Source organism: Quercus suber, unplaced genomic scaffold (genome assembly GCF_002906115.3).
Source record: "Quercus suber isolate HL8 unplaced genomic scaffold, Cork oak 2.0 scaffold_863, whole genome shotgun sequence".
Lineage (NCBI taxonomy): Eukaryota > Viridiplantae > Streptophyta > Magnoliopsida > Fagales > Fagaceae > Quercus > Quercus suber.
This window is the reverse complement of record NW_027070293.1, coordinates 92,693-113,895: the sequence shown is the minus strand read 5'-3', so window position 1 is coordinate 113,895 and position 21,203 is coordinate 92,693. Positions and strand designations below refer to the sequence as shown.

Below are 21,203 nucleotides of genomic sequence, written 5' to 3'. Positions count from 1 at the left end.
ACTTACCAAAGAGAGTGAGATCACCATCTTCTAGCACTGGAATCTGACCAAAGGGCTGCAATGTTTTTTTACCCAAAAAAATATTATAAACCAATTTGAAAACTAAAAATTGTGTATCTACAAATGCATGGAGATTCGATAATATAAAATCGAGTGCAAGGAGAAAAAATACAATTAGATTTGATGTGGATAATACATACATTCTTAGATAGAAAAGGAGGCTGTTTGTGTTCCCCAGTGCCAAGGTTAACCGGAACAAGCTCAAAATCTGCACCTTTCTCATGGAGGCAAGCCATCACACGAGTGGTGCATGTGGACATGGGAAGTCCATAAAGCTTCATAGCCATTTTCTCACTAACACAAGGATCCAATAAGTGATAGAGAGAGAGAGGAAGAGAGAGATATGCTATGTGTTGAGGTGAAGCAAACTGTACGTTATATAGGGTAAAATATAGAGGAAGGTGTTATATATATTTATGGCCCAGCTAGTCTTCGCCACCACTAATATGTCTAAATTTAATTGGGTTACTATTTCAGATATCACCATACTAATCAGATTTCACCGTTAAATCACCACTATTTTCTTGCTACCTTATCAAAATTGTAGCCAGGATATATTTGACTATTTCCAACGTTTATAAAAAAAATTTTGAATATTTCCAACAGCATGACATGCTGAAGCATATGATCATTTCATTACATATTAATTTTGACTCTTTCCAACGTTTTCCCAAAAAAAAAAAAAAAAAATCTTTGAATATTTCCAACAGCATGACATGATGAAGCACGTGATCATTTCATTACATATATAGACATCTATAAAGTGTCTCGGTAATTTATTCGCAAAAGCATATTTCATCTTACAAGATTTTTCCTACCATTCGTTTAGTTCATCATTCTATGCAATAGAAAAAGACCAAAGTGGAGGTAGAATATATTAGGCCTCTTTCGGCCCAAGCAGCCCATTAGAGCTTATTAAATTATTTTTGGCCCAACTTTTAAGACTTCTATAAACTAAGTAATATTGGACCCTTTTTTTTTTTTTAATCTAAGAAAATATAAAAAATGAGACTCGAGAGCTCCACGTCACCGTACTTCGAGAGTATTTAATAATTTTTCCAAAATTTAGATAAGAGTTTGGATGAGAGATGCAAGCTTTTCTTTCTCCTACCATGATCATGAGGCCTATTAAGTCAAATGTATCAAGGGTGTTTGGGTTTTTTTAAATAAGTTTGTAAATTTTAAATATTGAATTGAATTTTGGGCTTTGTAAAGCTCTTTGAGGTAATATTGTATTTTTCCAAAATTGTTTTGTAAGCTCAAATTGTGTGATAAAACATGAGTAACAGACCATGAAACTTGTTGATTTGGTAGAGCTCAACTTGTGAATGTAGGCTTTGGCACGAACCACATAAGTAATAAGCACATTAGGAAACATTACACCAACAATTTGGTTTAGTGTGGTTCCTAAGCCTCATGTAATCAATGAGGTCCTTGTTTCAAATCACCTAAATATCATTGATCTTGGGGCCACCTTAAATGGATTCTCAAGTCCACATCTCATTGCTTCTTAAAGGTGGGAAAAACTCTCTCAAAGTAGGTCAAGAGTGGGGCGGGCTGTACGTATTTTATCATCCTAGTGAGATGACTTTGGTATTAAAGAGATAGAGATAAAAGATACAAAGGTAGGTTGAGGGCAAGGTAGGTTGGAGGTATTTTACCCTCTCTAATGAGGTGGTTTCAACAACAATGAGGTAAAGATAAAAGAGAAAGTGGAGAGGCAATCATGAGAGAGAGAGAGAATAACTATTTTGGAATGGCAAATGAATAAATTAGAAATAGAATATATGCAAAAATATATATTTGTTAAAAGCACATATATAAACATAGTTGTTAGTATAATATAATACGTGTTATGTATCATACAATATGTATCGTATTGTGTACACATGAAAAAAATTCTGTATCGTAAGGATATATCATAAGCGCTCATGAATCGTCCAATACATAGTTATGTATCATATGAATCGTATGGTATTGGTGTATCGTACAATACATAGATATTTGGATTTAAAATGAGGTTTTTTGTTGAAATTTGTGGTTTTAATTCTATTTGATTTTTAAACAAGTTGCTAGACTTTTTTTAACACAAAATTATTGGGATACTTAATTGAGTCTAATTAAATAACATTTCCATGAGTTTTTTTTTCCCTCTACTCTTTCTCCTACAAAACCATACACTTGGCACTTTACTTTCATATTTGCAAATTAGTTATTTATGCTATGAATAATGTATTTAATGAAAATATAATTATTTTTTATGTTGCTATTATCGTTACAAGTCTAAGAAGCTAGAATGCTAAGTAAAAAAAATATAAAGAATTAAATATTAGAATTTAAAAAAAGAAAAAGAAAAAAAAAAAAGATAGTAAATATTGATTATAATGACTAAAATGTCAATGAAAAAATAATTTTGCAAGATAATGAAAAATATGATAACATTGACTTAGATGGAGTTGATTATGCAAGATAATGAAAATAAATTATTTTTTTAGCGCATATATCATGTATTATCACTTCTGAGTTTAATCAATTTGAATGTGTATGTAATAAAAATAAGTTAATATGATTTATTTAATTAGCTTTGTTGAACATATTCTGGATTAATGAATACTAGCCTTTAACCTACGCAATGCGCTGGGTATTCCACAAAGTAACTTTTATTGCAGTCTTTTTTTTTTTTTTTGGGTAACTTTTCTGTACTTTTTAAAAATGTCAATACTTTTTATTCAACCCAAAAAAATGTTAACATTATCTTTTTGATTCTTTGATTTGGCATGACCAAACTCCCAACTCTTTAAAATCACCATTTATCATCAACAATAAATTTCTATAAAAAAAAAAAAAAAAATGTAGTTGTATTTGCAATTGACATGCATTCAGATTTACATAAATAAACCTGTGGGGCCAGAAAGTCAAGCAGCCCCGGCCCACTTCGAACCAGGCCCAAAAGCCCATGCCGAGGATGTATGTAGGGTCCGAGGATAAAAGTAAGAAGTCCAGTGTCCAAGGAGCTAGTTCAAGGACGATTCTCTCCTCAAACATTCGAGACCATAGAAGTGCACAAGCACCACACCATGAAGGGGGGTCTTCTTGAATATCCGAGGAGGAAAGAGCAAGTGCCACGCATCAACGGCGGAGGAGCAAGTCTAAGACGAGTTGTCACCTCCACATTAAATGCCCACAACTAACGTCTTGTCCTTATTAATGAGGAGGGGATTACAGAACAGTGTTGCCTTGGTTGCCACAACCCACAGGAAGGATGGGAAGGTGGCTGATGGGACAGGTATTCAAGTAGTGGCCTGGTTGCTCAACAAATGTAGGGCTAGGATCAATGGGGAAGGATCAATAGGGAAAGGAGTATATAATGTAAGGGATCCCTCTTGGTAGAGGGGGAGAAAGAGGCAGGGGAAGAGGGTAGCAATCTGCATTCTCCTGGAAGCAATTGTAACCAATCACCAAGGAAGTAATAAGAACTGCAAGCTCCCAAGAGAAAGGCCGAGGAGCATCATTGTTCACTTTCATCTGCGAGTTACCACGCATGGCCGTTGCATCCCTTACTAGGGCCTAGTTCTTGACCCCGCTCTCTACAAATTAATTACAAGGCTAGCTGGGCTTGGGTCCACTCCCTTAACCCATTAGGAGTCCCGAACTTGGTCCCTACAATTGGCGCCGTCTGTGGGAAGAACTCGTGCATCAGCAAGGACAACAGCCAGGCATGGTAGGATCAAACCCTCACCAAGGGAGTTCCCATCGGCATGAACCAGGTAGATCCCAATGTCAGAATAACTATGGTGACACCGGGCACGGCCAAAATGAGGAGAACGGACGATTTCGAGAAGGAAGCGTGCATACCTCACAAACTAGCAAAAGCCACACCCATAGAAGCGGCCGCGTGCCTTAGGGGTGCGATAATGGCCAGGCCACGTGATCGCAAGAGGTTAAGATTCACGCATCCCAGAGACAGGACGATAAGGTGGCCATGCAGCGAGAGATAGATGATTTGAAGAGAAAGCTGCGCCATGCACGACGAAGGAAATCCGAGCCCAGCCCTGACTTACTCTCTGACGACGAAAATGATGACGACTATAGGAAAAAGTCGAGAACACCCCCGAGCAAAACTTTCTCCCACGAGGATGAGCGCTACCTGAGGCGTAAACGTGACAGCCCAACTCCTAGGGGCTTAGGAAGTGACGCCATGAGTAGGGCGCTGGACCGGCTCTCCAGATCACCCTTTACGCATCGCATAGAAGAGGCGGTGCTCCCTCGACAGTTCCAGCAGCCAACCTTCACCGTATACAATGGCAAAACAGACCCCGTGGAGCACGTGAGCCAGTTCAACCAGAGGATGGCCGTCCACTCTAAGAACGAGGCGCTGATGTGCAAAGTCTTCCCATCCAGCTTGGGACCTGTGGCAATGAAGTGGTTCAATGGCTTGAGGACGAATTTCGTAGACTCGTACAAATAGCTGACCCAGGCCTTTGGTTCCCATTTTGTTACAAACAGCAGACCTCCTCGGCCCATGAGCGCGTTGCTGTCCCTAACCATGCGTGATGGGGAGACCCTCAAGGCTTACTCGGACAAGTATTGGGAGATTTACAACGAGCTGGACGGCAAGTATGACGATGTCGCCATCAATACATTCAAGAACGGACTCCCGATGGGGCACGGCCTGAGGAAGTCCTTAACTGGTAAGCCCGCCACCAGCGTGCGGCAGTTAATGGATCAAATCGATAAATACAAACGGGTAGAGGAAGACCTGCTACAGGGTAAGAGGAAGGAGAAGGCTATCCCTCAAGAGAGGAAGGATTCCAGGTCGAACCAGTATAACAACGCCCGTCCAAGGAGAGATTTCATGGGACAATCTGGGGCGACAAACACCCAGGTTGTCGGCGCTGTGTTCCGAGAACCAGTACAGAGGGTGCTGGAAAAGATCAAGAACGAACCATACTTCAAGTGGCCGAACAAGATGTCGGGGGATCCTGAGAAGTGTAATCAGGACCGTTACTGCCAATACCACCAGGACCACGGGCACGCTACGGAGGACTGCAGGAATCTTTGGAACTATCTGGACCAGTTAGTCCGGGATGGGAAGTTGAAGCACCTCCTGCACAATTCCAGCGGCCATCAGGGCCAGACCTACCAGGAGCCACAGAGGGACACTGCCATGAGGCAGCTCGATGGAACGATTAATGTGATCCTGGCTGCACTAGAAAGAACAGGCACGCGCCCCTCGCGAGTGCTGTTTGTGACCTAAGTGCCCGCTGGGGAGTCCCAGACCGAGTCGAAGAGGGCCAGAAGAGGCTTTCACCTGACCCTAACTTTTTTCGATGAGGACAAGGACGGGACCACCCAACCGCACGACGATACTTTAGTGATCACCCTCAGAATTAGGGACTACGACGTCAGAAGGGTGATGGTGGATGGTGGCAGTGCGGTTGAGGTCATGTACCCTGACCTTTATAAGGGGCTGGGGCTAAAGCCTGAAGACCTGACGCCCTATAGCTTCCCCTTGATGAGCTTTGATGGGAAGCTAGTCATCCCGGAGGGTGTGATCAGGCTGCCCATCTAAACCGGCCCGGAAGTAGTAGAGGTAGACTTTATAGTGGTGGACACGTACTCACCCTACACTGCCATTGTAGGAAGGCCTTGGCTCCACACCTTGGGGGGTGTTGCCTCTTCCTTGCACCAGAAGGTGAAATTCCCGTCAAGAGGTTGAGTCCTTGAGATTCGGGGATGTCAGTCAACGGCAAGGCGGTGTATAGTGGCAGCCACTTCACATCGGCAAGATATGGAATCCTCGGCCACCGCGGTCGAAAACTTATAGCAGTTAATTACCTCAGTGGTGCCAGTTGATACGGCAGCCGAGGAAGCAAAACTTGAAGGCCTAGAAAAAGTGGTCATTGACGATGACCCTGAGAGGTTCTTTCAGGTCGGAACCCAATTGCCTCGTCAGGAGAAGGAGGAGTTGCTTGAGTTCCTCAAGAGGAACCTTGACGTGTTCGCATGGGATCCCTGCGATGCCCCAGGGATTGATCCATCCTTTATCTGTCACCACCTTAACGTCAACCCATCTGTGACCCCCAAGAAACAGCCACCCCGACGCCCGTCAAAAAAGCACGCTGATGCAATTAGGGAAGAGGTCAATAAGGTTAAGCGCGCGGGGGCTATTAAAGAAGTTTTTTACCCTGAGTGGTTGGCCAACACTGTGGTGGTCAAGAAGAAAAGCGGGAAATAGAGGGTTTGCATAGACTTCACGGACCTGAATAAAGCATGCCCAAAGGACCCCTTCCTAATGCCACGAATAGACCAGCTTGTAGATGCGACCGCAGGCCACCCTCGGATGAGCTTCCTAGATGCCTTTCAGGGCTACCATTAGATCCCACTAGCCTTGGAGGATCAGGAGAAGACAGCCTTTGTGACGCCCATCGGGAACTACTACTACAAAGTGATGCCATTCGGCCTGAAAAACGTTGGATCTACTTATCAGAGGATGATGATGAGAATGTTCAAGCCGTTGTTGGGCAAAAACATCGAGATCTTTGTTGAAGATATGGTGGTGAAGAGCAAACTGGTGTCCGAGCATCTAGGGGACCTCGACTGTATATTCGACGTCCTGAGAAAGCACAGGCTACGACTAAATGCTTTCAAGTGCTTGTTTGGCGTGGGATCTGGCAAGTTCTTAGGCTACACCATTACCCACTAGGGGATCGAGGTTGACCCCGACCAAATCAAGGCTATTCAAAACCTAAGGCCTCCGCGAAACCCCAAGGAGATCTAGAAGCTCGCCGGAATGATCGCAGCTCTGAATCGATTCATTTCCAGGTCGGCTGACAGGTGCAGACCCTTCTATCTCCTGATCAATAAGTGGAAAGGATTCGAGTGGTCCAATGAATGTGCCACGGCCTTCCAGCAACTCAAACAGTACCTAGCCCAGCCACCCATCATGTCTAATCCGGAGGCCAATGAGGTCCTATAAGCATACATTGCCGTGGCGCACCACGCTGTGAGCTTGGTGTTGATACGAGATGACAGTGGCGTTCAAAAACCAGTCTACTACCTTAGCAAGTCATTGCACGAAGCCGAGGTCAAGTACTTACCCTTAGAGAAAGCCATACTCGCTGTGGTCCACGCCACACGAAAGCTGCCCCATTATTTCCAGGCTCACACGGTGGTTGTTTTAACATAATTACCCTTGAAATCCGTACTTCGGGCTGCCGATTATACGGGAGGAATTGCGAAGTGGAATACCATCTTGGGGGCCTTCGACATTAAATACATGCCTCAGACCTCCATAAAGGGCTAGGTTTTGGCAGACTTGACGGCAGAGTTCGCTGAGACAACTATAGAAGTAGGGGCCGAGGGGAGGATCTTTGATGAGAAGCCAGTTGGAGCAGTCTCTGTCCCGAGGTCACCATGTTGGAAAGTATATGTTGATGGAGCGGCAAACCAGAGAGGGTCAAGAGTGGGACTAGTCTTAGTATCCCTGAAGATCATGTCATAGAGAAGTCCCTGAGGCTTGGATTCTCGACCACAAACAATAAGGCCGAGTGAGGCATTATTGCAAGGAATGGTCATGGTACAGAAGATGGGAGGAAAGTCAGTGGAGATATTCTCAGACTCGAAATTGGTGGTAGGGCAAGTAAAGGAAGAGATGGAGGCCAAAGACTCGAGAATGCAAGAGTACCTGAGCCAGGTCAAGCGCTTGTAGTCGGAGTTCAACCCCTTCAGCTTGTCTCACATTCCCAGGAGTGGGAACAGCCACACCGACTCGTTAGCCACACTCGCGACCTCCTCGGCAGGGGGTCTGCCTCGGATCATTCTTGCAGAGCATCTGGAGAGAGTGAGTGAGGTGGCAAGGGGAGCAATCCCCATCCACTAGGTTGGGATGGACCCTAACTGGATGGACCCCATAATGAGATTCCTCAAAGACGATGTTCTGCCCGATGAGAGGTCAGAGGCAGAGAAAATACGAAGGAGTGCTTCTTGGTCCTGGTTGTTCGAGGACCACAAGTTGTATAGGCGCTCCTACTCTGGACCATACCTACTATGCGTCCACCCCAAAGCAGCAGAATTACTACTCGAAGAGCTGCACGAGGGAATTTGTGGGAGCCATATGGGAGGAAGATCCTTGTCCCACCGAGCCATCACACAAGGATACTGGTGGCCAGGAATGCAGAAGGAGGCCCTAGATTATGTCAAAAAGTGTGACCAATGCCAAAGGTTTGCCCTGAATATTCATCAGCCTGGAGGGGCCCTCAATCCTTTTTCCAGTCCATGGCCATTTGCCCAGTGGGGCTTGGACATTGTAAGACCTTTCCCCAAAGTGCCAGGGAATAAGAGATATCTCTTGGTGGCTATGGACTACTTCACCAAATGGGTGGAGGCAGAGCCTCTGGCCAACATCAAGGATGTGGACGCAAAGAAATTCCTTTAGAGGAACATTGTCACACGATTCGGTGTCCCGCATACCCTCATCTCGGATAATGGGCTCCAATTCGATAGCAAGGCCTTTAGAAGGTACTATTGTGAACTTGGGATCACAAACAAATACTCAACACCCGCCTACCTTCAGGGAAACGGACAGGCCGAGGCTGTCAACAAGGTCATCGTCAATGGGCTCAGGAAGAGACTGGCTGATGCCAAGGGAAGATGGGTAGAGGAGCTGCCCCACATTCTCTAGACATACCGGACTACGCCCAGGCAGTCAACAGGGGAAACACCTTTTGCCATGACTTATAGTACCGAGGCAGTGATCCCCCTAGAGACAAACTTCCCAACGCAAAGGACGAGCTCTTTCACTTCAGACAGCAACGACAAACTGCTGGGGAGGAGCCTGGACCTGGTTGTCGAACGAAGAGAACGAGAAATGGTCCAGCTGGCCTATTACCAACAAAAACTCAAGCAGAGATATGATGCCAATGTGAAACTCAAACCACTAGCATTGGGGGACTTGGTGCTGAGGAAAGTCGTAGAGGCTGCCAAGAACCCTTCTTGGGGAAAGTTGGGACCAAACTAGGAGGGGCCCTACCGAATTACCTCAATAGCAGGGATAGGTGCATACTATTTAGAAGATTTAGATGAAAAACATGTACCTCGCCCATGGAATGTAAATAATCTGGAAAGATATTATTATTAATGAAAAAGTTTCTTTTGATCCAAATTTTAAGCCTCTCCTGATTATGTAGCTCTCATTTCGATGGCCATTCTAAGTGAAACTAACTACTTCAAAAAGGTCATAAGTGTTAGACAGAATTAAGGCCTTGCATAGTCCTCGGACTTAAGCTTAAGGGGAAACTAACTACTTCAAAAAGATCCTAAGTGTTGGACAGAACCAAGGCCTTGCATGGTCCTCGGACTCAAGCCTATGTGGAAAGTAACTACTTCAAAAAGATCCTAAGTGTTGGACAGAACCAAGGCCTTGCATAGTTCTCGGACTCAAGCCTATGGGAAAACTAACTACTTCAAAAAGATCCTAAGTGTTGGACAGAACCAAGGCCTTGCACTCAAGCCTATGGGGAAACTAACTACTTCAAAAAGATCCTAAATGTTGGACAGGACTAAGACCTTGCATGGTCCTTGGACTCAAGCCTATGGGGAAACTAACTACTTCAAAAAAGTCCTAAGTGTTAGACAGAACCAATGTCTTGCATGGTCCTCGAACTCAAGCCTATGGGGAAACTAACTACTTCAAAAAGATCCTAAAGGTTGGACAGAACTAAGGCCTTGCATGGTCCTCGGACTCAAGCCTTTGGGGAAACTAACAACTTCAAAAAGGTTCTAAGTGTTAGACATAACCAAGGCCTTACATGGGCCTTGGACTCAAGCCTACGGGAAAACAACTACCCCAAAGGGGACCTATGTTAGGAAGGACCAAAACCTTACCTAGTCCTTGGGACATAAAGGGTCTGCCCAAGCATACATGCCCTCCCGTTATTATAATTACTGCCGTGATTGGCCGAGATACAATTAAAGTTAAAATTATGTAAGTAAAAAAAAAAAGGGAGCGGATAACATGCAAGCGAATAAATAGCTAGAACAGATAAAAAGGGAAATTAAACTCGCATTGTAATAAGTCCTTAAAAGTGGCATGACAAGAGTCGCATTACATTGTAAAAAAAAAAAACAAAAAAAAAAAAAAGACAAAGTAAATGGCAAAAGCAGAGTAGACCGGGGCGCCAAGGGACCTATTCCTTCTACTCAATCTCGCCCCCAGGGAATGGCCAGTTAGCGGCAGCCTCAGGGTCCTCTGAGCTCTGGCTTAAAGGGATAGCCTGCAGAGGCACGGTAAGTATGGCTCCCTCCTCGGTGGTGGGGACCTAGGCGTCGGAAGGAGGATTCGTAACCTCTTGGGGTGCCTCCTTGTTGGGGCCTTCCCTTGATTCAGCAACCGAAGCTCCCTCATCCGGAGTAGCCCCAACCTCCTCAACAACCTCCTCAGCCTCAGAGCCACTAGGAGCGGCCTCGCGGACAGCAGGGGGGTAGTATACGCTCTCCGCCTTCCACAGGTCAGACGAGGCCTCCACCCCAGCTTGTTTGAGGGCCTCACCCCAGACCTGGGAACAATAACGCCGGCATACACCAGGAACTTGAGCTTTGTAGGCGGCTTCTATCTCGGCTAACCCCTTGGCATAAACAGCCGCCTCGGCATCCTCCTTAGAAGTCAGGGCCTCCTCCCTTCCAAAATCTGCCTCAGCCTTAGCCCTCAGGGCCTCGTCTTTGGCCCATTCCGCCGCCTTTTGGGCCCCCTCGGCAGCAGCCACCTTCGCTGTCAAATCCTCAATTAGCTCCTTTGCGATCTTCAGCTGCTCTTCCACCTCACCTAAATGCGTCGTCTACTCTTTGGCCTGGTTCTGGGCACCAGCGAGACCCGAAACCGCGCTGTCTTGAGCCCTGGTCATTGCCTTTAACTCCTCCCTGGCCGTGGCGAGGTCAGCCTCGGAGGTCTTGAGAGTCCAGGTGGCCTGTAAGCGCTTCTCACGCTCCAACCTAAAGGTAGCCTGGACGGCCTGCCAGAATAATGAATGCACAATAAGCCAAACTCAGAAAAAGGAAGAAAAATTGAAGTCAGAAAAATCATAAGTGCTGGGGTTCTTACCATTCCCAAATACCGCTTGAGGTTGAGGAAGACCTGCTTGCTCCTTAAGAAATCCAACTCAGCCATGTCCGCGGGGAGCAGCAGGCATCTCTCTAGTGCATCGGCCACATGTGCACCCTCGCCCTCCCTAAAATCCCTGAGGGAAGCGTCATCCCTTAGAGGCTCCCTATGAAGCATTGGGGAGGGAAGCCAGGCCTGAGCCTCGGGCGGGGTAATGACCTACCTCTCTTGGCTTTTGGTGCATATCCTTATAAGGCCGTAGAGTATTGTCCCCATCCTGCGAGGACACTGACTTATCCTCCATAAGCCTTTTGCCCTTGTCCTTCTTCTGCTTGGGATCAGTAGGCACGGACCCAGAGGGCAGACTCATCTGAGGCGAAGGAGAGGGAAGCCTAGACTGAGTGACGGCCGACCTGGTCTGGGCAGGCTGAGTCTTGGGAGGAGGAAGGGGAAGCTTTGGTTGGGACTTCCCCGGTTGGCCTTCACTCAAATCGAGCAGACTGGTGTGGGGTTTCCTCATGTAACCCATTGTAAGCCGAAGAGAGGTCTCTGACGCTAGGAGGTCCGCTTCGGTCAGACGAGGATCACCCAAGTCTCCAAGAGGATCCTCAGACTAATTGATTTGATAAAAAAATGTCAAACTCTTCCTCGGCAGGGCCAAAATCAGCTACTTCCTCTTCCCTTGATGGATTTTCCTCTGTGGCCTCGGCGAATCTGTAGGGGGAAGAAGGGTGGGCAAATGTGACGACTTCTGGAATGAAGGGCTCCTCGAGGAACAGAAACCCGTCCTCGGTTACAGTGATTTTCTGCAACTGAGGGTCGTTTGCTCTGATCACATGCTTCGGAGCCGCGAACGATTTTTGAACAGGAGTGTAACCCAAGATTTTATGGGCGGCCCTAACTTGATGGTCGGCTTCGTTCACAAAAACTGCCGCCCTTAGCACTTTCTACAGATCCTCCCTATTGACCAGGTTGAAGTGGCGCTCGAAGGTATGCGGGTCTGCAGGAAGAAGACACATTCATGTTAGTAACCAAACGAGGCAAATTACACCCAAAAAAAAGGGAGAAAAGAGAACTTGAACCCCCTCCTATTCCCACTGCCCCACCTGGTATCCCCTCCGTCGTTGGGCAGTGAAGGTCATCGTGCCACTCTTCGGACACAATGAGGAAATCCTCGTTCAGCTCCTTGCTAGACTCAGGGAGGCACTGGATAAGCCATACCCTGTTATCCCTTGTCTTTATGTAATACGACTTGCCCTTAGGAGCTGAAGGTTGTAACACCAGTTTACGTTGTGGTGGGTTAACCTCAGCCCCATCTTCTCGTTCAGGGCGTCCACACAACCCAAAATTCTGAAAACGTTGATTGCGCACTGGGTGGGGGCTAGCCGGAAGTGCGTAAGGTAGTCCCTCATCACCAGCCCCATGGGAATTCTCATGCCCCCTTCGAGGAAGGCGATAATGGGAATCACCACCTCACCCTTCTCCCTCCGAAGGAGCCACTCCCCATCCTCACAATACCTCAAGCCCACGTTGCCAGGTATCTTATAGTCGGCGATGAATTTCTTCATCGCCTCCTCAATGTAGACATACTTCTTAAATCTACCCATCCCAAGTGATGCCTAAAAGAGCTAAGAAAGAGCAAATGAAAGAGAAGAAGGAGTAGAGAGGAAGAGAGCTCAGAGAGGGATAGAGCAATTTACAGGAATAAGGATGAGCTCCTCGAACAGGCTTTTTGTTCTAGAAATGTAAGTGAAAATTTTGCTGGACTCAGGATAGACGTGCGAGAACTGATTGCGAATGAAAAAGAGGAAAAAGTAGTTTGAATGGGTATGTACACCCCAAATCGAGGAACCGTGCGGGTTTTCCCGCCCATAAATGCGAGACAAACCTCCACCGTTAAATTGGCATCGCCTCGTTGAACGTGGGGAGCACAGAGCCACTTGAATTTAATGAAGGACACGTTACGCGCACTGAAGCGTCAGCAACGCGCCTTGTGCAAATGAAAAGGCCCCAGCACTAACCAGGGACAAGACTCAACTGGACACGAAGCAGGCCCGAGGATGTCAAAATCCTTCTTCCCGCCCGAGGACGCGGGCAGCAAGATTTTGAGGGGCTATTGTCGGGCCAAAAAGTCAGGCAGCCTCGGCCCACTTCGAACCAGGCCCAAAAGCCCATGCCGAGGATGTATGTAAGGTCCCAGGATAAACGTAAGAAGTCCAGTGTCCAAGGAGCTGGTCCGAGGACGATTCTCTCCTCGGACATCCGAGACCATAGAAGTGCACAAGCACCACACCATCAAGGGGGGTCTTCTTGAATATCCGAGGAGGAAAAAGCAAGTGCCACGCGTCAACAATGGGTGCACGGCAGAGGAGCAAGTCTAAGACGAGCTGTCACCTCCACATTAAATGCCCACAACTAACGTCCTAGCCGCATTAATGAGGAGGAGATTACAGAACAGTGTTGCCTTGGTTGCCGCAACTCACAGGAAGGATGGGAAGGTGGCTGATGGGACAGGTACCCAAGTAGTGGCCTAGTTGCTCAACAAATGTAGGGCTAGGATCAATGGGGAAAGGAGTATATAATGTAAGGGATCCCTCTTGGAAGAGGCAGGGGAAGAGGGTAGCAATCTGCATTCTCCTGGAAGCAATTGTAACCAATCACTAAGGAAGTAATAAGAACTGCAAGCTCCCAAGAGAAAGGCCGAGGAGCATCATTGTTCACTTTCATCTGCAAGTTACCACGCATGGCTGTTGCATCTCTTACTAGGGCCTAGTTCTTGACCCCGCTCTCTACAAATTAATTGCAGGGCTAGCTGGGCTTGGGTCCACTCCCTTAACCCATTAGGAGTCCCGAACCCGGTCCCTACAAAACCCAAATGCACAGGAGTGCTTCATATATTAGTCATGTTAAAACATGTAATGTTTGTTAATCATATGAATGCTTTCTATAAAATACAATAAAATTTTAGTAGAAAATTACAATTTAATTGAGTGTGAAATAAACCACAGATAAACTCTAATTATATAAACGTTATATCATAAAAATTCTTATATGGCCGTACAAATCATCTTAACATAAATGTTATATCATAGAAGTTTAGCAATAAGTTGCTATTGTACCCTATTCAATTCTTTTCCCTATTCGATGCATTCTATTTAGTAGCCTTGTGACGCTTATGAAGCATTTGACAAACGTATATGCTACTTCTATTTGCTGATTTTCAATGGAGTTGTCCTTCTTTGATTTTCCCACAACAACCTTTTTTATTTCCTGCAATGATCGACAATTTAATTAAATGGTGCATCAAAAAGTGTCTAAATATATGCACACTGCTCAAACATCATAATGCTATTTAATGATCAATATCAAACCACGATGAAGACATCCTAAGCAATAAAAGTTGTGTTTTGTTATATATTTTTGTAACATAGACTTTTATCTAGAATGAAAACATATAAACATTAAAAATACCAAGACAAAGGAAAAGGCAAAATATAGAAAAACTGTGAAGTTACAGACTTTAGATAAAATAAGATGGAAATTAGTTAGCATGCTATTTGATCCATTGATATTTGATTGGGTGCGTGTTCAAAATACTCATAATTTAGTAGTTCGTAATATTGCTATCACTATTCAGTAAGGTTCAGAGTTTATGCTCTTCTACATATAAACATCCACAATAATAATCTCTAAGAGAATGCATTACTTAGTTTTTTTTTTTTTTTTTTTTTAACACATTTATTCACAATCTGCCAATCTCACCAGTAATGGAGAATTTAAAGGTTGTCTCAACGGGAATGTGTCAAATAAATTTTTATATTAAACAAATCAAACAAAAACACGTACACGCTACCAAATTCCCCAATCATAGACAATTCAAAGGTTTTCCTCGATATAACTCTCAAAGTAAATGAATTTAATGGGTTATATAGCATGTTCTTATCTTGAAGTTAGCAAATATGGCAAGCATAATATACCTACGTCTGTTGAAAAGAGTAGATTCAGATGTACTTCAATGTGAAAGTCATGACAATTAGCCCTACTTATTATGTAATAACCTTCAAATATATCAAACATAATATTTCTAAATCAGTTTAAAATGTGCACATGTCCCAGCCATATGAAAGAGTGTTCTGATTCTTCTGAATGCTAGCCAAAAGATAATTCTTTACTTGAAAATATCAATTACATAAAACCAAGAGCTGGATGGAAAGATTTGTATTTACTACTACACGTCCAAATTGCTTTGTAGGAGAAACTGAAAAACTTTCAAACTTCATCATAAGTTGAAAGTAGAGACTATTATTCCTTCAAAATTAAGACAAAAGAGTTGTTAGTAGTATGGATTCAACTTTTCACTTTGGTCAACTGAAACAGAGTTATCAAGATGTTAAATTGTTAATTAATTAACTTAACTTCATTGCTAGTAATGTAAGATTTAGTAGCTTCAGTCTCAAAAGACAACAGAAAATATTATTTAGATCTCACAGAGTATGAAGTTGCTCAAGCAAACGAAGACAGACACGCAAAGAAATCCAACCAAAAAAAAAAAAAAACTAAAATTTTAGGATAAGATTACTTGCATTCAGAGACATGATATAAACAAATTAGCAAAGCTCCTATCAAAACACTTTTTTTTTTGTTACATTTAAACCAAAAAAAAAAAAAAAAAAAAAAAAAAAAAAATACATTTAAACCAAAAAAAAAAAAAAAAAAAAACAAAACAAACCCTGAATAAAGCAACTTGAAAGAAATGCAAATTTTATTTTTTATAGATCAATATAAGTTTACAATTTCTTATAGATAAATGCCACTAATTAGAGGTGTGCAACTAAAACAACCAAAATAATTTAAACTGACAAGACTGCAACAAACCTTCCATTTTACTCAAAACCCTTTTCATAGATCCACCTCAACTTCACAGACAACAAACCTTTCATATAGTTATATTAAAGTCCGTTGAAGTTGAAAGGGGGAAAAGTGAAGCTATTTTATTAAACACTTAGTGTGCATATAACAAAAGGCAAAATTTGAGAGAGGGAGAATGGGGTGGTTTTCTAGAGATTCTATCCCCATCTAATATTCATGTAGACAAAAAGAAAAACCATTTAAAGAATAAGGAGAAAAGAACATAAAAGGACAAAATACCTTGACCTTGAGATATAATGAGATTGGGTGAGTCTTAAAAAAACTGTTAATTTGGTTCATTGTGCAATGTAGGAAACAAAACAATTAAGCTGAAAATAATATAAAATGGGGAATTCGAAAAGCTTGCTGTTAATTTGCTGATACTCATTGTAATGAAATTACTTGCCTCAAACAATATGATTTGTGAAATCTTTGTCATTTATATCACAACTGCAAGAAAAGCTTAATTAAGAGAGAAAAAGAAAAACCTTAAATAATTTGACAACCACAAAAAAGAACTTAGGAAACCAAAACATAAAGAAGAGGGAATTATCTATTATTTAAATTAAAAACACATAAAAGAATGGCATGAATGTATGTTCTTCCGCCCAAAAAAAAAAAAACCTGATTCAAATCCTAATGTTAACCCAAATACCTAATCAAAACTAAGCCAATCAAAACCTATATGAAACACAACTATCTATTTATTTATTTAAATTATTGGTAGAGGTTTTAGAAATCTGACAGTGATGGATTGGTTTAATGATAACGGAAGGTGGCTTTTGTAGGGGTGACCCTCAAATTTCTCTATAAACCTTAGGGACTCTTATCTCTTAATTTTGTCTCAAATTTAAACAAAGCAAATAGAACTATCTCCAACAGAGTTGTGTTTAGAACCTATAAGATGATTAACAAAACAATATTGTGAAGAACAAATAAAAAATCAAGAGCATATTTGATACCTTAAACATGATATTTCTTGAATGAATTTTGCATTCAAAAAATCACATACCCAAACCTAAGCCTAAATCAAAATCAATTCGATTGAAATAGCCAAGCCTAAATCATATTTAAACAATATAATTTTAAAACAAAACAAAAAACTTTACTGGTAAAGGTTTCAACGTGATGACAGAACAGTAGAAAAACTAGTGAAGCGGTTTGCTTAATCAGCCAAATGAGAAGGTAGAGGGTTTGGTGGTGGTAGAGGCTGGATTGTCTTACACCTTGAAGCAGTTGGCAGTCTCAGATTTTTCTCTCTCCCTAGTCCCCACTTTGTGCCTTCTTTGTTTGCCAAAAGTCTAGGTTTTGGGTCTGCAAAGTCATGTTTTTAAACTTTTTGATCTCTTATGCCCAATTGATGTAGTGTTTTGCGTTTCAATTTTTAGATCGTGCAGTGTTTTAGCGAAACATTGTGACTTTTGGCATTCTAATTGTAAACATGGCAGAATTTTAAGTGGTCTTTTTTCCAGGTGTGGGATGTTAAGGATGCAAATAATGTCCATGACCTAGTTTCATTCATGCAAATACTACCAAAACCAATAGCATCAAAGAGATATCAAGACAATTTTGTTATGATGGGGTCCCTTTCTATAGGTAGAATAGAAACATTGATAATGCCAAACAGCCATGATCCAGTGGGCCGGGTGACAGTTTTTGGCCTACTGCTGTTTGGTTTCATTCCTTGTGATCTCAATCTTATGTTCATATCCTAAAGTTTATGGGTCCCTGATGGCTTGCTTATAGGTACATGATTTTCTTGAGTTTTCTTTTTTCTTCTCATTGAATCCACATATATATGCCTTCTCCTTTATCTCTGTACTCTCTACTTTTGCAATAGTTATAATAAATCATTTTGTATAATATGTTATAGAAAGATTCTCCAGATGTTTGAAAAGTGTAAAAGTCCATTAATCAGTATGCCAAAGAATACAATTCATCACCTTTCAACGTCAAAAAATTAACCCTCCCGCAAAGGGCCAAAAACTGCACTGTGCTCAGTGTACAGAATGTGAGGTTCATGAATTATAAAGAAATTTTATTAGTATGGAATTACAATTTTCACTTATTGTTAAAACCCACAACTATTATAATAAAGTAATATTTTAGCTTGATTATATTTATACACACAAAATATAAAGCCAAAAAAAAAAAAAAAAAGAGTAACAATAATTAGTTTAGAATACCTGCAATCACTCTCCCTTAGTGTTGATGTTGAGGTTGTATCACATTTGATAATCAAATCCTTCAATCCATTATAAAATTCAGTCCTCAATATACATTGGTTACACCTCACCCACATAAGCAAATTTTCATTCATACATGTGTATGCACCAACATGTAATTGTTGAAATAATCGGCCACCATTAAAAAAGTATGTCTCTCATCTTCACGTGGTCACCATTAAAGTTTGGATTATTCCTTTTTCTTTATGGGTTTTCTATAGCATAATCATATATACATGGTCATAAATCATAATCATCCGCATTGGTATATTTCTTTTCCTTTCCCTTTTAATTGAACTTATAGATTGACCAACATTAGTACATTACTTTTAAAATCTTGTACTGTTAACCATTACTTTGTTCGACTCAGTGAATGGTTATAAACATCAGAAAAATGATAATAAATAACCATCAGACTATATGAGTTCTCAATTATTAACGACTGACTCCAACAAATATATATATATAGATTTATTTATGTATTTATTTATTAACGTCTAACAGAAAACAGCTTGAATACATGATTTGTTGAAATAAGAAAACTATGCATATGACCTCAACCACATCTACAGTATTAAGCTTCCCCAATATGCCCCCATTCATTCTCAGATGTTCCATCACCACATAGAGAAAATCATCCTTTCCCTAAGTTAAATAAACATATCCATAATAAAAACAAACAACATCAAAATCTGAAATCTACAAACTGTAATAGAAAATCCCAAAACATCAAAGCAAACATCTAAATATATACCTATCCAACCAAAATACCCAAAAACTAAGTCATATTTCATACCTAGACCTAAGAAAGGGGGAAAAATTACCGGTGGCAGTTTCGATGATCTGATGACGTGATGGCTGGTAAATGGCCTGATCGACGGAGTTAATGGCACTTAGATTTCTATTCCTCAGTCTCAATTCCAGTGTGTGCCTGTGGTTTCGGTGTTTTGAATCCAATGAGGGAACAGAACAGATGGCGGTAGAAAAACTGACAGCAATGGTGGAACTTAGATATTTCTCTCTTGGCGCCATACCAACTTTGTCTCTCTTTGTGAGAGTATCTTTCTCTCGCCATACGAACATAGATATAATTATATCAAAACACTACCACATTTAGAATTTTTTTTTTTTTTTTTTAAATCCCAAACTGCCACAATTCTACACTCCCATGTTTAGATTAAAAAGAAACACTCCCACCCAAAAAATAGACTCCAATTCTCACGTTTAGACTTAAGAAAAGAAAAGAGTAAATTATTAAAAAATCTAAATCTAAACCAATCCAACCAAGAAATTCAAACCTAAATTATATTCAATTCCCATATTTGAAAATGAAAAGGAAAAAAACAAAAACAATAACTTTACCAGTTATGGGTACACGACCTGTCTCTCTGATGGTGGCAGATTTTTCTCTCTCCCCAGTCCCCACTCCAAGCCTTCTCTGTTTACCGTTCTCCCTAGGTTTTGGGTCTGCAAAATCATTTTTTGAAACTTTTTTATTTCATCGCCTCTCTCTTTCTCTATTACTCTCCGTGTCCTCATCGCCTCTCTCTATTTCTATCATATTTAAAATTGAGGAAAAAAAAAACATTTTGATAGAGAATCCAAAAACCCAAAACAAAAAAAAATCAAATCTAAACCTATCCAACAAAAAAACTCAATCAAAAGTAACATTTCAAATCCAAATCCAAAAAATGAAAAAAAAAAAAAAAAATGTTATTTAAAATTTTATTTAAAAAATCAAAAATCAAAAAAAAAAAAAAAAAAAAACCCTGTAACAGGGTACCGCCGGTTGAGGGAAGTAGGATTTTTGGCAGTTAGAGTCCGACAGTGGTGCTAGCTTCTCTATCTTCCTAAACTCTGACTCCTCTATTCTCTACTTCATCTCCATGTCCCAGGCCCGTGGGTACCCGTCCCGGCCAGACCCATTTACCCGGTCCGATAAAGAATAGGGTCGGGTTTGGGTTTTTTTTTAAAAACCTGGGTTGGGTCTGGGTTTTGGCAAAAACCCTGCCCAAACCCGAAACCGACCCAACCCAGTTAGCTTAAATATAAAATTAAAAAAAACCTACCTATATATATATATATATATCACAAACCCTAACCTAAAACTCATTTCTCTCCTTTTTCTCTCAACTCAACCGCCTCCCCCACTAAACTCTCACTCTTAATGACTCTCACTCTCCCTAATCAACTGCACCAAGACTCTCAAAGTCACAAATCAAGTTTAGACACTCACATCTCATCCTTACCCTCACTCTCATTCACTCACCGTCACCGACCCACCCTCACCCTCACCCTTGTGGAGGAGCAGAAATCTCGTGGTGGTTGCCGTTTTTGTCACAGAGGAGCCCGTGATTGTTAGATCGAAGAAAGATTTAATGGTCTGAGTTCTTTTTTTTTTTTTTTGGTTCTTTTTTTTTTTTTTGGTTCATTTCCTTTCTTAGTATTTTTTTGTTTTTGGGTATTTGTTTGAGGATTTATTATGTAAAAATCTGTCCATGATAAATGGAGTTTTGTTCCTCTCTCAGTAGTTTTTGTTTTTGGGTATTTGTTTGAGGATTCAATATGTAAAAATCGGAGTGAATGTTGTGTTGATGTAAAAATCTCTCCATAAATGTAAAAATCGGAGTTCTGTTTCTTCCATAAATGATAAATGGTGTTTGAGGATTTAACTGATAACAATGTTGATTGATTTGTGATTGTGTTTGTGTTTGGGTTTGGGTTTTTATTTTTTTTTATTTTTAATAAGATTGGGTTGAATTGTGCAGCCATGAAATAGGCCTAGAAGTGGCTGGATGGGGCCCTCAGAGACCCGACGGGCCGAGTTTGAGGCTTTAAAAAAAAGACCCATTTATTAAACGGGTTGGGTCCAGGTAACATGGAAGGACCCGCGGGTCGGGTCCGGGTATCAA

At 41.7% G+C, this 21,203-nt stretch overlaps 1 protein-coding gene across 1 annotated transcript; it reads left to right on the top strand.

The window, feature by feature from the left end:
- Positions 1-4,606: 4,606 nt before the first annotated feature.
- LOC136065150 (uncharacterized) lies at positions 4,607-5,317 on the top strand. Its single transcript, XM_065767923.1, has one exon. The coding sequence runs from the start codon at positions 4,607-4,609 to the stop codon at positions 5,315-5,317; it is 711 nt and encodes a 236-aa protein (XP_065623995.1).
- Positions 5,318-21,203: the final 15,886 nt, after the last annotated feature.

Excerpts from the sequence above, each read along its gene's own strand:
- LOC136065150 (XM_065767923.1), top strand. The coding sequence starts at position 4,607 with ATGCGTGATGGGGAGACCCTCAAGGCTTACTCGGACAAGTATTGGGAG.